At 39.6% G+C, this 19274-nt stretch overlaps 1 protein-coding gene across 2 annotated transcripts in view; it reads left to right on the top strand.

The window, feature by feature from the left end:
* The window catches only part of LOC110969064 (membrane-associated phosphatidylinositol transfer protein 2-like), an 85843-nt gene that overhangs the window by 24537 nt on the left and 42032 nt on the right, over positions 1-19274 (top strand). For both annotated transcript variants that reach the window (XM_051938862.1, XM_051938861.1), the window contains exon 3: positions 5486-5690. In XM_051938862.1, coding sequence (XP_051794822.1) covers positions 5613-5690 — 78 coding nt within the window. In that variant the 5' untranslated portion in view covers positions 5486-5612. The remainder of the gene's footprint in view (positions 1-5485; positions 5691-19274) is intronic.

The raw sequence follows: 19274 nt of genomic DNA, 5'->3' as shown, positions 1-19274 counted from the left end.
CAAAACTATTAGCTGAAAAATGCTACAATGCTCTTTAGCGTTATAAAGTTTATCTCAGAAAGCATCATAAGAAGTCATGTAAGATGAAATCATGAGAAGTTATTAAATATTACATAGAGAGATAGGCTTAAAGCACTGACTGCAGTAAGGTTTGATGTCCACTTATTCAAAAATGCTTTAACATACTTTTGTTCAGCCTCTACTAGATTGTTAAAATGCCACCAAAGTATTGTGCTAGACAACACACTGTGTATGAAGACAACAACTTAATGTCTTATTAACAACTTAAACCTCATTGGAAGATGTGAAGCTAGTGAATAAGACCATAATGGCTTGTGTAAAATATGAATTCTCTTAGAAGCTGATCCTTTTTGAACGAGTTGTAATTTTGGCATAGCCGGCCATCAGTGCTATTGCACCTTTAAGGCACATTTTAATTGGCTTCTGCTGTTGTTGATGGTAGCTGCCACTCTGGATCAATCGTTTGGGCTGTAAATGAGTCCAAAGTGATGCTTTCACTCCCTTTTATCTGTCCAAGCAATCTTCCAAAAGCGATAATCGTCAAGTTGCAGTAAAGCAAAGCTTAGAAATATCTAGCATTAGTTCTATATTTTAATAGGTGTTAATTCATTCTGTTGATCAACTAATCATTGCACATCTGTCGTGACGGCCCTCCTCTTTAGTTCATGTTCATATTTAGTGGACGCAGGCAGCTGTGTTTCATGTGCTGACTCACCGCACACTGAGCTGATGGAGGCAATAAAACATAAAAATCCTTTTGCATAAAAAACAAAACACAAGGTCCATTCCTCATTCGCGACACTATCTGTCAGTTTATCAGCCTACGTGTCAGGTTTCATCTGTCTCACATTCTGCTTTATGGGAATTACTGAGTGTCTATATATAGCAGTTCTCCTGTAGGTCAAGGACTCATTCTTCACAGGATTCAGTGAGAAAAGCCACTCCATCTCTCTGCCGTAATTGCATCAGAGCACAAACTCCCTCTGCGCAGTAAATACCGCCGTACATTACTGCCTCTTGAGAGCGGCTTGGATTTGAATGGCTGATGGAGCAGACGGCAGCTTTAACGCATCCACCTGCTGTTATCATATGCATTGTAAATGTATATAATGAAATTCATCTTTATTTAAAGCATTTAAAAGTATAACATCGAGCATCAGACTTGCAAAGACCTCCTATACCTCTTATTTAGGGGCAGAATACTAAAAATGAATAATATATATGCAGAAATAATGTAGATCTGTGGTCACTTTGTGTGTCTTTATGATTGTTTTACACCCTTTAAGCCTTTTGTGTGTCTTGGCAGTCATTTCGTCTTCCTTGACAATGGTTTTTGCACAAGCGTTCATTTGAAATCTTGTGCTCTTTTTGTGTCTTTTGGAAGTTTTTTTTGTCTGTCTGTGTTCCTGTTGCATCTATTTGTATGGCTCTATCTCTTTTTGTCATCTCTTTTTTGCATCTTGTGGTGGTATTTTTTGTGCTTATTTTTCATCGTAGTTTTATCTGTTCTGTCTCTGCATCTCTTTCTCATTGGTTTGATTCTCTTTATGGTTAGTTTTTGTCTGTTTGCTTTCCATTCTGACTCAGTGTTTTTGTGTACTTTATACTACTAATTTTATTGGGTCGGTTTACATCTCCTTTTGGCTGTCTTGTCTCTCTTTGCAGTAATTCTGAATCTGTATGTGTTCAACATCTATTCGCAGTTGTTTTTCCCCTCTTTCTGGTGTATTTGTGTTTATTTGTGCTCCCTTTTTAAATCTGTCTTTTCATCTATCCACATCTCGACCTTATTGGTTCTGTGTCTCTGTGTTTGTTTTAAAGCTTTTGTATGAAATGTTTTTAAAAATCCCCAAATTACCCATTGGTACTAGCAAATGTCTTTTTACTTCATTTCTTTTTCAATAGAAACTACTTGCTGTGTTCAGTTTCGAAGAGGCTCAAATTCACAAACTCCTGAGGGAAATATCTGCCTCTTTAGCAGCTAAATGCTCCACTGTGTTCACCAGCTAGTGACTTATGGGTTTTTGGCAATTATTTCCGAAAACGGCTGCCTGCTGTGGCTGAAAACAACGTTGAGATTGAAACAAAACAGCAAATTCATAAACTGAAGCTGGTTCTAAAGCTTGGTGAAGCTAATGAGAGCTGCAGAAGCAGATAATTCTCTGTGGGTTCATCGCTACCAGAGACTTTTTCACTATCATTTGATCTTTATTTTATGATTGTCACTTTAATATAAAAATTAAACGGTAGTGAAGCCCAATGAAACTTTCAGGCAGTCTTCACTGTCACTTCACCCCCTGACCTTTACAGTCCATCTGTTACAGCAGCTTGACCAAATAAACAGACAGACACAACCTACAGACATATCATTTGACATCAGCTCCTTCCCCTGTCATGTTAAGGCAGCATCAGATTTATAGTCCACCATCATCTGTCTAAGATTAAGCAGTCATATGACCCTCCTCAGTGTGTGACAGGTTGAAGAACGGTACAGCAGCCTCACTGTCGGCGCTGTTCGGATGGATGAGTGTCGATGTTGAAAGAAAAGATGACTGATGTGAATTTCTAGGGCGCAAATGAGCCATTACTCTCATACTCTCATGGAGGAAGATCAGAGACAGATCAGAAGAGCAGCCTGTTTAAGCCTAAACGCGCAGCACTAATACCACACAAATACAAATACTCTGTTTCAAAGAAAAGTCCTGCATTTAAGGTCTTGCTTAAGTATAGAATTATTATCACCAAAAGCAGCTTACAGCAGCTTTAAGCAATATTTTTGTAACAGAAATGGATTAAATGACATTGTGAAGACAGTGGCAAAGCTTTTCTGGGCTTTGCAGAGCTTTATAATAAGTTTCGGCTCATTGTTCGTGTGTCCAGCTGCAATTTTACCGTTTTGGTTCACTTGCACCGCTCTCAGCGATGTTTTCAGCTGCAGCAGGCAGCAGTTTTTAAAGGAAAAGCTCTGCAGCACTGACATAACAGGTAGAGACTAGCTGGTGGATGAAGTGGATCTTCGAGTAGCTAAAGCAGTTGGTGAACTAAAATCCAAGCTATAAGAGAGCGAATATTAATAGGCTGCTCTCGAGTGTGAAGTCGTCCCTTTTAGTCTTTGTGTTTCCATAGCGGTGCAGGATAAAAGCTTTGACTACAGATTGCCTCAGATTGCAGCAACAAAATTATGTGCTGAACCCTTTTAATAATTTTTTAACATTTTGAGTGATTTTTTTTCCTGAAAAATACCAAATAATCTGAAATTCTAGCTTCCATTTTTTTCATTTTATACTACTGCTTAGATAAAGCAAAACAAAACAAAAAACATTATCTGGAAAAATTTTGACATTTTTGAGGCATCTTTTCTGACGTTTTTTTATGGTGGAGAATCCAGCAGCTTCACCTGTGACATTTGCACCAATGTGCACCAACAGTGACAAATAGTTACCGGATGTAACTCCACACCTGTGAGCATTTTTATTTCCTCTTGTGCTCATAGAACTGGAGTTAAATTTTCTTTTTTTGCACATTCAGAGTTAATGTCCCTGCCAAAGCTGTCGGATTGTCCACCAATATGGAAACAGAAACGCTGAAAGGTTAGATTCGGTGCCGTCTTGTAAACACACCACTTCACACATGCCCCAAGTTCCTGCGGTGAAAAACTGCCTTTTTGGGGAACACTACCGCTTGACAAAGAGGGCAGAAAAAAAGGTGCTTCTTGTTCTCTCCAAGTCGAATCAGTCAACATTACTACCCGCACAGCTGTTTTCTAGAGCTGCTACGAAGTATCTACCCTGGAGTAGGTACTGTTTTTATCGCCCCAAAAAGTGGCCTTGAAAGAGGTGCTACAGGGTTGGATTTTACACCCAAAGGTTTGGACAGCCTTAAAACAGTTTGCAAGTCCCTGCAGTGAAAAACGCTGTTAGACACAAACACATGACTCCACACAATTACAGTGCTGCTCCATAACTCTTTGCTAACAAATTCGACTTGTAATGGTGATGATGTGTCATGTTTCTGCTGGCCTCTAGTTGTAAAATAATGAGTAACTGCAGCATAACTCAGTTAAGGACTACATTTTTTTAAAAAGTTTTTTGTGCAAGGGGGCAGTGGCTTCAGTGTACCGCCGGCGGTACACCTACTAATTTGCATAGGAATTTCAGGAATGTCCGACGGGTGCAAACGCGATTATACAAACACTATACACCGATGGAAAGCTTAGATTCTCATGAATCCGCCGGTATAAACCACTTTCAGATGCGATTACCACAGCGGGTGAGAAAAACACATTTGTCCGACAAAAACAAATATTCATCCATCCGTTCTCTATACACGGCTTCAAAGCACACAGCGCGACTCACATTTCCGGGTTTATTATTACACACAAAAAAAAGATTCCACAAAAAACGGCCATAATCCAACCTTTTACATCAGATGACACAAGCCAGTAAACTATTTTGTCCAAAACATGTCCTGAAGTCGGTATAAAATCCCCGAATCGGTCGTTTTCAAGGAAATGCACCTCCCGATGCGCGTCCAATATTCCCCGTATTTTTCGTAATTTTTTTTATTTAAAAATAGAATATTAGCGATTTTTTGTACTGAAAACGGCTGGAATTGACTGAAGCTTAAAGGGTTAAGCTGTGAGGCACTGTAGCCTCACAATGAGAAGGTCTTGAGTTCGATTCCCAGCCTGGGGTCTTTCTATGTGGTCTCACCGGGTTCTCTGGCTTCCTCCCACAGTCCAAAAACATGATGAGATTAATTGGTGATTCTAAATTGTCCATAGGTGTGCTTGGTTGTTTATCCCTCTGTGTAGCACTGTGATAGACTGGTGAAATGTCCAGAGTGTCCTCTGCTTTTGTCCTGAGTCAGCTGGGATAGACTAAAGCCTCCCTGTGACTATAGAGAGGATAACGCAGTGTATAAATGATGGATGGATGGATGGATTTTGTGCACTGACCAAAACATCTTTGATGAACTGATCGTGAGTGTTTTGTGAACAATCTTAATTTGTAAAAAAAAAAAAAAAAGCATGGTCATCTGGCGTCAAATTAAGTAAAAAGTATAACATTTCCTTCTAAAATGTGGTGAAAGTTTGACTTATTATACATGAATGAATACAATATATTACACAATAGTAGGAATACATACTGACATACCTCTCGTCCGCCACTGCACACCGTGGCATAGAAGATGAGAGATTTAAAGGCCACATTGATCACGACTTGGCTGCATCTTCGGTGTGACGGAGTTGGGATTTAGGTTGCTGGGGGATTTCAGGGCTGTTGCTGGGTCAGTGGATTACCTTGTAATAGATCTGCAGGAGGGCTGGCTGGACGACACACACAGGATGTATTGGCTTATGCATAAGGGGGTTTAATCCTTCAGACAAACATGCAAACTCCTCCCCACACTGTAAGCTGAAATGTGTTTTTCTCTGCTGAAAGGCTTTTCTTTTCTGCCTCAGGTGTGAATAATGACGAGTCTCATCCTCGCTGTTTGAATATGCTGCTTGGGTAGCGAAGCCGACCGAGAGGAGAGTCTGGACACACACACATACTCACGGAGTCGGCTCAATTGAAGCACAACCAACCATGCTGATCAAGGAGTATCGTATCCCCATGCCGATGAGCGTGGAGGAGTACCGCATTGCTCAGCTCTACATGATCCAGGTGAGTAGTTTTCTTCAGTCAGCTTCATTATCAAACACCACACATTGTATTTATGTTATTTTGCCTCTGGTGCCACTCAGACATGCCACTGATAACAACCAGACTCAGAGCAACGATTGAAAGTCAAAAATTTTACTCCATTATATCATATGCACACTTGTTCTAAAGCTTTTACCTCATCAAACAACCCTACCCCTTTTGACCTCAACAAACCAAACATATCAACAAACCTTCTGTCAACCTCCTTTGCAGTGAATATCAGATTTTCTGAAAGAAGAAAGAAATTCACCACATAAAATCAAAAATAATGAATTTGTTTAACCGTACTATTGCTTTTGAACATCTAAACATTGGACAGACGTTGTCAAACAACCGTATTTCCCACACAGTTTTACCTATGTTGATGTAAACTTACTGCAATTTAATGTGAGACTAAGGTAATACCTATGATCTTTTTGATTTGTCCTCAAACTATATGAAAACAGGAATTTTATGCAGGTTACCTGAACAACTAATTCAGCCATATTGTCGGAAGTAAAGCAACAAAATACACAAATACTTCTTTAATTATGAAATATTAAGCAACAAGCTGCATCAGTTTTGTATTGAAATTATTTTGTTTAGTGACAGATTCTGGTTAACTTACTGTAAAAATGTCCAGCAGTTTAAGGTTGCAATCAGCAATCGTTTCTTTTTGTTACTTTAAAATATAAGTTAAAATATGCACAAATAAACTCAGAAAGTAAGCTCCATAAAATAAATATTAGGCAAAGTACAACTGCTTTAAACAGGAAACATTATTAATTTGCCAAAAAATAACTATTTTGGTATATTTGATAAACAATACTAGTCTGACTGCTAATTTATTTCTGGACCTAATATGTCATTTTCTCCTCACAACAAGTTATATATACAAGCTATATCTACACTTTTTTACCAGTATCGTTTCATTTTAATCAAGATATGGTAGATTTACTCTGACTGTAGACCAACAATAATCAGTTTTTTTGACTGTTTTGCTAAAGATTAATATATTTTATGAAAAAAACTGCAATCTAAATGGAAAAATATTCAAATCTCTGTTTATATCACATGAAATTAAAGGATTTGCTGAGAGAAGAGTGTTAGCCTCGCTGTTAATGAGGAAGTTGGACTATTTTCAGACTCGGAGCAGTGATCCGGGTCACACTGGAGGTCATGAGTTTAAGGTGTCATTGTACCACTCTGTACCAGAACAAGAGCGGTGAGGAGACGTGGTTGAAGGGTCATGGGGGCAGTGTCATTCTGCAGAGCAGATGGTGCTCCATATGCCCATGGTTTGTGTTTCCCTTCATAATTTTGTGCAAATAGACGCACAGAAGCTTAAAACTACATTTTATTTAATCGTCTTTATCCAGAAGATAAATGCAGAAAAAATACAGCCACTATATTTTAGTCAAATATGCTTGTGAGCCATAAAACCATGAAAAGTAAACAACAATTTTACTGCCAGACCAGCCTGGTTCAACTCGGCTCATAAAACACATTGCAAGGAGTGTCCTAAACAAATGAGTATGAAATATGATGTCTTCTTATTCTGCATCTCATTTTTCTTCATCTTTTCATTGTGTTCTAGCTGAGCTTTTACATATTTAAGGCACTCGCAGTGAGTACACAGTGTGGTCCAAAAATCTACCTCTACCTGAAAGTCCATGACAAATTTAAAGCTTTGAGGTGTGTTTGGATTCAGTAAATTGCTGCAGTATGAATACTTCTCCAATGTTCCTTTCAGCATGTTTCGCTGTGGGTTTTGTCCGTCGGTCTCTCTCCTGTTGGTCTCCTTGCATACCGCCTTCTGTCACTGCCATAGACATCTAACTGGGATTCATCTTCTACTATGCTGTGTCTGACCTCGTCCACTGCAAGTTTTTGTCCTCCTGAGAAGTGGTTAGGAGAAGCTCCTCAGACTAGACTGCCTTGTTTTCAGAGGACTTTTATTGTTTGGAGTCTTGTGGTCTTTATTTAGGAAACTATGTATCTGTGATTCAGGTTCCGTTTCTTTATCTCAAAGCTTGATGTATTGATCTTCTAATGGTGTGCTCACTTTGTGCTTTGAATCCAGTTTACAGAAAGCGTTTTAGATACGCTGCCAACTTGAAAAACTTCATTCTAGCCCCCCTTTGGTCAGAATAGTAATCTGACTTTTTCACTGTCAGTATCGCAGTTCAATCCTGTATCCCAACAATCCTACACAACTAAGCTGTTGTATCATTTATGTTTTGAAAAAATCGAAGAGTATTTGTAACACAAACTATGCATGTAAATTCAAAAGCTATTTTCTTAACTGAAAATCGGCAGCTTTATAATCTGTAATCAATTAATAGCCCAATAAGTACAGTGGATATTGTTTTTATCGGCCAATAAAGCTATTTTTAACCATAGAAACTTGAGAAACGCTGGAAAAGCAGTTCATTTGCATTAATCATTTGGCTTGATCATCATCGTCCACATGGTCGTCAGCTCTCCTTGTGTACATGAGCACCAATCAGAAATCTTCAACCACCATGGACATCTTTGTCATAAGCCCCCTCAATGCTCTCTGCTTCTGGACATGAAACTACCTGTTGTCCAAGTTACCACCTCCCTGAACTCGCTACAGTATTAAACAGGAAGAAGTACTTATTGGCTACTATATTTTTAATCTGTTAAATTATTAACAGCGATTACTCAATTAATGATTCATCGTTAACAGCCCTTAAGCAAACGTTATTTCTCATTTAAAGGTAAGACTGTGATGTGCAAGGATTCCTTCCAATTTGAAAGACCCATTAAGTCCACAGAAGGAGTTAAAAGGGCAGGATGGCAGTATTATAAAGCATTATCCTTACACTGGAAAAAATGCCCCTGTCAAAACAAGAAAACTTATTTCAAGGAACTTTTACTTTGAAATAAGTGGAAAAAAATCTGCCAATAGAACAAGTGAAAATGGCTTCATAAGATTTCTTGAAATAAGAGATTAGATTTAGACTATTGAGATCTTAAAATTGGCTTCGCAAACTTATTTTAAGCTATATTTTTCCAGGATTGTCAAGCTTATGTCTTAAAATAGGCCAGACATGCTAATAAATTGTAGTTTTTCATTCAAAAATAGATTTTTCCTTTTATGTAACCTCCTAATTTGAGATATATTAAACTTAATTTGAGTTTTCTTGTAAAATACAACTCAAAACAAGATAATTTCAAGATTGTTTGACTTAACGAGATATTTGAGATGGTCTTAAAACAAGTCACTCCATCTCGCTGAAATGTCATTTGTTAAGTGAATTTATTTTAAATCAAGTGGGATGAGACATTTTGACTAAGAATAAGACAAATAGAGTTGGTAAGATTTTGAGTTTTTGCAGTGTAGACTGATGTTTTGTTTTTACTTGATATTTACTTTAAACTTTCATTTTGATTTGATGTAGGTATCAAAACTATGTGGTTAAGTAAAATATGATAACATGGGCTAAAATATGACCCTTTCACACATGCTTGCAGCTTCTCCATTTTCCGAGACATCAGTGTGATGAGTCCCGCTCCATCTAATAAATAGTGTATTGACTGAAAAGACGCAACAGAAATACAGTGAGATGAATGGAATTTAAAACATGTCTAAATTACTTGTCATATAAACATGGTCCAGCAGAAAATACTCTTCCCTCAAAATATATCTGAGAATGCAGTTTAATTGCATAGTTAATGTAATTTTTGGGAGACGGAACTGCAAAATGCTATGTCGTGACTGAGCAATGTTCTGCTGTAAACTTTAAGAACAGCCATGTTTAAAGCAGTCCCCCTGGGTGCTCCAGCTTCCTCCCACAGTCCAGAAACATGCTGAGGTTAATGGATTATTTTAAATTGTTTGTAGATGTGAATGTGAGTGTGATTGTTTGCCTCTATACGTAGTCCTGTGATAGACTGGTGACCTGTCCAGGGTGAACTCTACCTTCACCCTGAGTCGAGTCAGACTCCAGCCCCCCTTCTGACCCTACAGAGGGAAAAGCAGTGTATAAAAAATGGATGGATGGATGTTTAGAAGAGGTAAAAAATGGCTGCAAGTTGATTTGGCGAGTAGATGAAATCCATTGTCACCTGAATGTTGTTTCAGGGGAATGATACAACCTTCTTTCCAACTTTATTATTTCCAACCTTTGGTCAGAAGTATACACATACATGTGCAAAAGGATCTATCAGCTTTGATATTGCACAGTACTACACACACACTGCCAGACCCCTCCTACCGCTCAGCGTCACAGCTGGGCGCTAGTTGCCATGGTAACCGGTGACATCAGCGGCACCGGGGCAGCAGCTGCCATCATTTTGTTTGTGGTATGGACGAGACAGAGAGGGGGCAGTCGGCATTACCATGACAACACTGTGTCCATAACTCTTAATGCTACGTGCAGTTATGTGTTCGGTGCATCATTCATGTTGCAGAGAGGGTGGACCCAGTAACATGAACATTACACAGTTTAATGCGGTTGTCTCTGAAAGAAAACGGTCTTTCCACCACTAAAATGGGAAATTTAGGGGAGCAATTTGCTAAATTGTGAAATGCAAAGAGATGAATCTGAAGTTTTTACATATTGTAATTTGTCCCACAAAACATTGAGAACATTGTTGTCCAAAAACTATTAAATAGACATCAGGGAGCCACACCTTTGCACTGCCTGACATGTTCCTAAATTGAAATGAACACAGACTGCAGCTGATTTTCATTGTTACCAAATACTTGATTAAAGGGAATCAGTGGGTTCCTCTCTGTAATATGATATTGTATGGCTTTGACCTTACTGTGTGAAGTGCACTGAGATGACTTATGTTGTGAATTTGCACTACATCAATAAAATTAAGCTGAATTTAAGTAACTCAGTCCCACACACACACACCGTCCTCTTATGCTGTAAATTCTCACTGGACCGTCAAATGTGGCTCAATCCACTGCAGAAAGTAGTACAATGTACGATGTACTGTTTCTTGCTGTTTGAAAAATATTTTCTAAAAAACATTTGTTTCAGGTAATTACAGAACATTTTTTCTAAATTGAACTAAACAATTCTAAAACTTATTTATGGACTTTTTTACCTTTATTTTATATTATAGTTTGCACAGAAATACCATGTTTCAGTCACTATTTCCATTGCCATTGCATGCTTCTCCTTGTTCTTCTAAGGTTTCATTCCATCAACTTCTAATTTTATACCTACTGCATGTCAGTGAACAATTTTTGACGTTAAAATCATGGACCTAGGTACAAAACCAAACACTGCACATAGCTGTGGGCACACTAGGGTTTAGAGCTCTGTAACTTGGAGGACTCTATTTGTCAGATGTGCATCAGAAAGTTACTGTTCAAAGGTGGTTTTACCACTAATAACACTAACAAAATGAGTAGAAAAGACAGTTAAATCATTTATATGACAATTAATGGTCAACGAAATTTTCTTGCTGTGACAGTTCTGCATACACCCTTAAAATGTAGTTTTAGATCTGTTTCAACAAAATAATTAGGATGTAAACTTTCACAGATGTGGCATTATATTGGATTACATTACACGTCTTCCTAATCTAAATGCCAATGACATGGATTTATGTATTTGCCTACATATTAGGTTCCACAATAGTAAAAAGGTACCATCTGCTTATGATATTTAATGTGTAATATTTGCATGGAATTGCTGGAATGTCATTGGTTTGGCAGCTACTTAGGTATAAACCAAAGACAATGGCGCTTGATGAAAAATCTGGAGACTACCAGAGTTTCACAGGGCATTCTGGTGGAGACATGAATGTTTGAACCACATTTGATAGTGATTCATCCAACAGTGGTCAAGATATTGTTCTAAAATTAAAAATGGCTTCATCCTCATGGACCATGAATGACACCACCGTACTCTGTGCCAGTCCATCGGGTGGTTGTTGAGTGTGTCAGTCTAGAATGAAGTGGTGGATCAACAGACCAACATTTCAGCTAGCTAACTTCTGAAAGTTCTTCCTAGTTATCCATTTCAGATATTAATAGGTGATTACGTGGCCAATATCACAGATCATTCTTCAGTATGTTGGCCAGTAGCAACCTGCTTCTCCTATTTGCAGTTCAGTAGATCATTATCATAGCCTAGCCGCTCTAGACCCATGTTCTGAAGGCACAAGGGTCTAGGGCCGCTCGACAGGGAGGGAGGTGGGCTAAAAGGTTGTCTTTCAAATCACTCTGCAGCAATTGGGTAGGTATACAACCAATCAGCGCAACGAATAGGCTGACGTAGTTCCTAGAGCGCCGGCGGATTGTGGCTAAGTCCCATTAGCTTCCCAACCAGCGGAGCCAACTGGTATATTAAGGATTTGCCATATCCCGTCGGCATAAGTCCAAATACGTCTTTCTTCTCAATGAAACACTTCAGTGCCGTCCTTTGTTTATCTTTCAAGTTGAATTTTAGCTTCAAATCTCTAAGGGTTGTGGCCAAAGCGGAGTCGAAAGATAACTGTTTATTGTGCACTGGTTGTTTCTGTCAGAATCGTCGCGCCTCTGTCGTCACTTAGTTACGCCCGCCTTCTGACTCTACACTTCATGGTGATTGGTCCGGCCAGTTTTAGGAGAATCCAGCCTCGAGCCTTATGGAGGGTAACGAGACACACCCTGGCAGAGAATTAAATTCGCTGCCGTGGGTTATCTAGCGCGGCTAGGCTATCATTATCACCCTGTTTAATAGAAATCCGTTGTTACCCAATGCATGCTGATCTGCCATTTTGCACCAGCAAAGAGGAGCAAAAGTCTGCGCTTGGAGAATGGAGGGCTCAGAAGGATTACCAGGCACGAGTTTTATTTTTCACTCAAGTTTAGTTTTGAATTGTTTTTCACTTTGTGTTTGGTTTAGACACCAAAACTACATGATTAAATTTCAGTACCAAAACTTCTTGGGTAAGTTCAGGCACCAAAACTGCCTGCTTAGGTTTAGGATAGGTTTCGGCTAAAATACTACACCCTGTTGCTAAGTCTCTCCACTCTTCAAGTTGTCAAGATCCCTTTCTGTTTATCAGTGATCAAAATGGTTGATAATGTGTCTAAGACAGTGTAGGAAAGCTGAACGTAGATGGCGAAAATCAAAACTCCAGGTTCATTATGACATTTACAAAGAGAAACTGTGGACTTACAATTTACAACTTAAAAATGCAAGACAATCTTATTTCGCAGATATAATCACCAAAAACAGTCACAGTACACGAGCCTTATTTGCTACCGTGGACAGACTAACAAACCCTCGTGTGTCAGTAGCCCCTGAGCTGCATTCTACCAGGGCCTGCAATGACTTTGCATCATTCTTTATAGAGAAAATCCAAAACATTAGACAAGCAGTTAATGCCCCCACAGCAGGTTCAGGATATGCCTTGTGTCAGCATAAAACCATTTTAAACACCATGACGCAATTTAATCCTATTAATCACAAAAACCTGGAGGACATTATACATCAACTAAACTCCTCCTCCTGCTGTCTGGATATTCTGCCAACAAGGTTTCTCAAAAAAGTCTCCCAAGTACTGCTGGCGGATCTTTTATGGATTGTGAACTTGTCTCTTATGTCAGGTGTTTTTCCTCAGGCTTTAAAAACTGCTGTGATTACGCCACTTTTAAAAAAGAGCAGCCTTGACAAGTCACAAATGAATAGCTACAGACCAATCTCTAATCTCCCATTTTTAAGTAAGATCATTGAAAAAGCAGTTTTTCAACAGCTAAACAATTACCTAATAAAAAATAACAGCATCAATGTTTTTCAGTCAGGTTTCCGACAGCACCACAGCACTGAGACAGCTCTCATTAAGGTAATTAATGACATCCGCTTAAACACAGACAGCGGCAGGATGTCAGTCCTAGTCCTGCTGGATCTGAGTGTTGCGTTTGACACAGTCGACCACAATATACTACTTAACCGACTGGAGAACTGGGTGGGACTATCCAGCACAGTACTCAACTGGTTCAAATCTTACCTAAAGAATAGGAATTACTTTGTGTCTATAGGTAACTTCACGTCTGAGCAGACAGTATTTACATGTGGAGTTCCCCAAGGTTCCATTCTGGGGCCTCTTCTGTTTAACATCTATATGCTCCCACTGGCTCAGATTATTGAAAACAATAATGTAAGTTACCACAGCTATGCAGATGACATGGAGATCTACATTACAATGTCCCCAGGAGACCATGGCCCTATACAGGTGCTGGAAAAGTGTATTGAACAGATAAATGAGTGGCTGTGTCAAAACTTTCTTCAGTTAAATAAAGACAAAACTGAGGTAATGGTTTTTGGAGCCAAGGAAGGGCGATTAAAGGTAAGCCTAGAGCTTCAGTCTTTACAGTTAAAACTGCAGACCAGGCCAGAAATCTGGGTGTGGTGATGGACTCAGAACTCAGTTTTGGAAAACACATTAAAGTAGTTACAAAGTCGGCTTACTATCACTTAAAAAATATCTCAAGAATTAAAGGGCTGATGTCTCAGCAGGACCTGGAAAAGCTAGTCCATGCATTTATTTTCAGTCGGCTTGACTACTGTAACAGTATCTTTACAGGTCTACCTAAAAAAACACTCAAACAACTGCAGCAGATTCAAAACTCTGCTGCCCGAGTCCTCACTAAGACCAAGAAAAGAGACCATATCACTCCAGTTTTAAAGTCCTTACACTGGCTTCCTGTCACTCAGAGGGTAGATTTTAAAGTCCTGCTGCTGGTCTACAAAGCTTTAAATGGTCTAGGACCAAAATACATCAGGGACCTCCTGACTCAGTATGAACCACCCAGACCACTCAGGTCGTCTGGATCAGGTCATCTGGATCAGATCTTCTAGTAGAAGCTGCATTCAGCTTCTATGCCCCATATACACACGTGGACAAAATTGTTGGTACCCCTCAGTTAAAGAAGGAAAAACCCACAATTCTCACTAAAATCACTTGAAACTCACAAAAGTAACAATAAATAAAAATTTATTGAAAATTAAATAATCAAAATCAGCCATCACTTTTGAATTGTTGATTAACATAATTATTTAAAAAACAAACTAATGAAACAGGGCTGGACAAAAATGATGGTACCCATAACTTAATATTTTGTTGCACAACCTTTTGAGGCAATCACTGCAATGAAACGATTTCTGTATTTGTCAATGAGCGTTCTGCAGCTGTCAACAGGTATTTTGGCCCACTCCTCATGAGCAAACAGCTCCAGTTGTCTCAGGTTTGATGGGTGTCTTCTCCAAATGGCATGTTTCAGCTCCTTCCACATATGTTCAATGGGATTCAGATCTGGGCTCATAGAAGGCCACTTTAGAATAGTCCAACGCTTTTCTCTCAGCCATTCTTGGGTGTTTTTGGCTGTGTGTTTTGGATCGTTGTCCTGTTGGAAGACCCATGACCTGCGACTGAGACCAAGCTTTCTGACACTAGGCAGCACATTTCTCTCCAGAATGCCTTGATAGTCTTCAGATTTCATCGTACCTTGCACACTTTCAAGACACCCTGTGCCAGATGCAGCAAAGCAGCCCCAAAACATTACTGAGCCTCCTCCATGTTTCACCGTAGGGACAGTGTTCTTTTCTTCGTATGCTTGGTTTTTGAGTCTATGAACATAGAGTTGATGTGCCTTACCAAAAAGCTCCAGTTTGGTCTCATCTGTCCAAAGGACATTCTCCCAGAAGCTTTGTGGCTTGTCAACATGCATTTTTGCAAATTCCAGTCTCGCTTTTTTATGAGTTTTTTTCAGCAGTGGTGTCCTCCTTGGTCGTCTCCCATGAAGTCCACTTTGGCTCAAACAACGACGAATGGTGCGATCTGACACTGATGTACCTTGGCCTTGGAGTTCACCTTTAATTTCTTTGGAGGTTGCTCTGGGCTCTTTGGATACAATTCCAACAATCCGTCTCTTCAATTTGTCATCAATTTTCCTCTTGCGGCCACGTCCAGGGAGGTTGGCTACTGTCCCGTGGGTCTTGAACTTCTGAATAATATGAGCCACTGTTGTCACAGGAACTTCAAGCTGTTTAGAGATGGTCTTATAGCCTTTACCTTTAAGATGTTTGTCTATCATTTTTTTTCGGATGTCCTGGGACAATTCTCTCCTTCGCTTTCTGTTGTCCATGTTCAGTGTGGTACACACCTTTTCACCAAACAGCAGGGTGACTACTTGTCTCCCTTTAAATAGGCAGACTGACTGATTATGAGTTTGGAAACACCTGTGATGTCAATTAAATGACACACCTGAGTTAATCATGTCACTCTGGTCAAATAGTTTTCAATCTTTTATAGCGGTACCATCATTTTTGTCCAGGCCTGTTTCATTAGTTTGTTTTTTTAAATAATTATGTTAATCAACAATTCAAAAGTGATGGCTGTTTTTGATTATTTAATTTTCAATAAATTTTTATTTGTTACTTTTGTGAGTTTCAAGTGATTTCAGTGAGAATTGTGGGTTTTTCCTTCTTTAACTGAGGGGTACCAACAATTTTGTCCACGTGTGTATATGGAACAAACTCCCAGAAAACTGTAGATCAGCTGAAACTCTCAGCTCATTTAAATCCATTCTGAAGACGTACCTGTTCTCAGCTGCTTTTGATTAAAGTATTTTAAATTAAATTATTTTAAACCTTATTTTATGACAGTTACTTTTAACAGTTATTTTAACTCTTATGACAGTTATTTTAAACAGCCCTTGTTTTCTGACTCTTGTTTTTGATCTTTTTACTGTTCTGTTTTTCTTTTAATAATTGCCCTTGCTTTCTGACTTCTGTTTTTGATCTCTTTACTGTTCTGACTTTAAAAAAAAAAAAAAGATTTCCTAAATGTTTTCTTTTGTTTTTCTTTTAATAATCATCATCCTCTGTTCTTAATGTCTTTGGAAAGCACTTTGAATCGCCTCGTTGTTGAAATGTGCTATATAAATAAATTTGCCTTGCCTTGCCTTACTGAGCCACTAGAAGGAGAAGGAGGCTACTACCGACCGATATGTCCAGGAATGATCTGTGCTGATAACAGCTTTTAATGGGCTGATAATGTCTGAATTGACAGTCTGTTTTTGCACTTAATTTTAGGATTCTGTACACTTGTTTTTGTGTCTGAACTCCCATTGCATTTCTGCTTTATTTCAGCTGTGACCTGACAGTTTGAAACATGACTGTTGTCTGTTGTGAGCTCCAAACTCAAATCGCAGGATTTGAAAAATGGTAGAAGGGTTATGGGAGAAAGTGTATGAAACATCTGAGCAGCCAGTGATAACGCTTGATGCATGAGGCTCTGCTGAGGCTCCAGAGGGCCTGAGGAGGAGGAGGAGGAGGAGGCGGGGGGAAGTTATGTACCCTGGTTTATGCTAACCTTGTGGTGTCACATAAATTATTCAGGGACAGCTCAGCCTGGCAGAAAGGAGACCCACAGCAAAGCCGGGCCCATTATTATTCACTAGGCGAGGTCCACCAAAGCTCGTAGCACTTCTCAAATTGGACATGGTTTTCAGTTTTCTTTCACTTTTTTTTTTTTTTACTTTCTTTGGCTCCAAACTGTTCAAACCCTTCTTTTGCCCTCTGCAAATTGGCTTAAGCTCTTTAACCCTTGAACCTCCAGATTTCATTAAAGATAGTATTAAGAGTACCACAGATATGTTCTATATCAGCTCAAGCACTTAATGTTTGCACTGATTCAAGTATTTACACTTGCATTTTATCGTTACACTGTTCCATCTAAGATTTCCAACTACTCTGCTTGACATGTTTGGTGTCTTTGGAACCTTTGTGGTGTCCACTAGAGTTTGAAATGAATATACAGCAAGTTAACACAGGCATGGCTGCTCAGCATGAAGAGGTTTCCCTACATTATTCTTGTTCTTATTTCTTTATTTGTCCTTGTAAAGTTGATAAATGCGTATTTTGCAGCCCAGTTCTGACTCTTATGCAGATCTTCTACTTAGTTTTCCACATCACATCCCTGCTTTGTAGTACAGCCAAGGACTTTTAGACTTTGCTATTCTTCCCATTAAAGATTTTTTTCCTTATCTGAGAGTGGAGAGTTCAAGAATAGAGGTTGCCGCCTGCTGCAGAGTCTTTAAATCCTCTCAAGGCACCTATGTGTTTTGTGATATTGACTTAATTTAACTGTAATTTTAGTTGGAAGTCATAATTTTATAGTATGTGACGAATTACAGTTAAAACTCGAATTTTGTTACCAGAACAACTCAATCTAAACAGGAAATTAATGCTAACACTTCATTTCATTGGTGTATGTTCATGTTTTCACAACTGGTGTGCACTGACTAGGGTACACCGTCAAACAACTGAGATTAATTAGTTCATAGTGGACTTATTATACACTGACTTTTTCCCAGAAATTAAAGATTTCTTTCAAACAAGCTCATGGGGAAATTAATGTAACCTTTCTCAGAAAATACTGACTCATAAGTTAAAGTGATTCCAAGAGTTCTGCTTTATATTCTTAGTCCTCACATGTAGATTTTCCATGAAATTGTGTTTAAACTGTGACCTTAATAGCCACCTTAATCCATCTCCGGACAGCATTGCTTTTTATTCTAAGCTTAAACATGTACCGAAAAAAACCTCCTAGCTCGTCACAAACCTATGTTTTCTTATCAGTGTCAGGGTTATATCATCAGCATTTTGCTGGCATAGCTCAGTGGGTAGAGTGGCTGTCTCACACCCAGAAGGTTGTGGTTTGATTCCAGGTGTGAGCGAGCGAGTGAGTGAGATATGCATAGGGTGGCATAGCTCAGTGGGTAGAGTGGCTGTCTCACACCCAGAAGGTTGTGGTTCGATTCCAGGTGCGAGTGAGTTAGATATGCGTAGGGTGGCATAGCTCAGTGGGGTTCGATTCCAGGTGTGAGTGAGTAAGATATGCATAGAGTGGCTGTCTCACACCCAGGAGGCTGGGGTTCGATTCCACGAGTGAGTGAGTGAGATATGCATAGGGTGGCAAAGCTCAGTGGGTAGAGTGGCTGTCTCACACCCAGGAGGCTGGGGTTCGATTCCAGGTGCGAGTGAGTGAGATATGCACAGGGTGGGATTCGATTCCAGGTGCGAGTTAGGGAGTGAGATATGCATAGGGTGGCATAGCTCAGTGGGTAGAGTGGCTGTCTCACACCCAGGAGGCTGGGGTTCGATTCCAGGTGCGAGTGACGGAGTGAGATATGCATAGGGTGGCAAAGCTCAGTGGGTAGAGTGGCTGTCTCACACCCAGGAGGCTGGGGTTCGATTCCAGGTGCGAGTGAGTGAGATATGCATAGGGTGGCATAGCTCAGTGGGATTCGATTCCAGGTGCGAGTTAGGGAGTGAGATATGCATAGGGTGGCATAGCTCAGTGGGTAGAGTGGCTGTCTCACACCCAGGAGGCTGGGGTTCGATTCCACGAGTGAGTGAGTGAGATATGCATAGGGTGGCATAGCTCAGTGGGGTTCAATTCCAGGTGCGAGTGAGTGAGATATGCACAGGGTGGGATTCGATTCCAGGTGCGAGTTAGGGAGTGAGATATGCATAGGGTGGCATAGCTCAGTGGGTAGAGTGGCTGTCTCACACCCAGGAGGCT

The sequence above is a fragment of the Acanthochromis polyacanthus genome, chromosome 18 (assembly GCF_021347895.1).
Source record: "Acanthochromis polyacanthus isolate Apoly-LR-REF ecotype Palm Island chromosome 18, KAUST_Apoly_ChrSc, whole genome shotgun sequence".
NCBI classification, from domain to species: domain Eukaryota; kingdom Metazoa; phylum Chordata; class Actinopteri; family Pomacentridae; genus Acanthochromis; species Acanthochromis polyacanthus.
The sequence above is the reverse complement of the archived record's forward strand: the minus strand, read 5'-3'. Positions and strand labels throughout refer to the sequence as shown.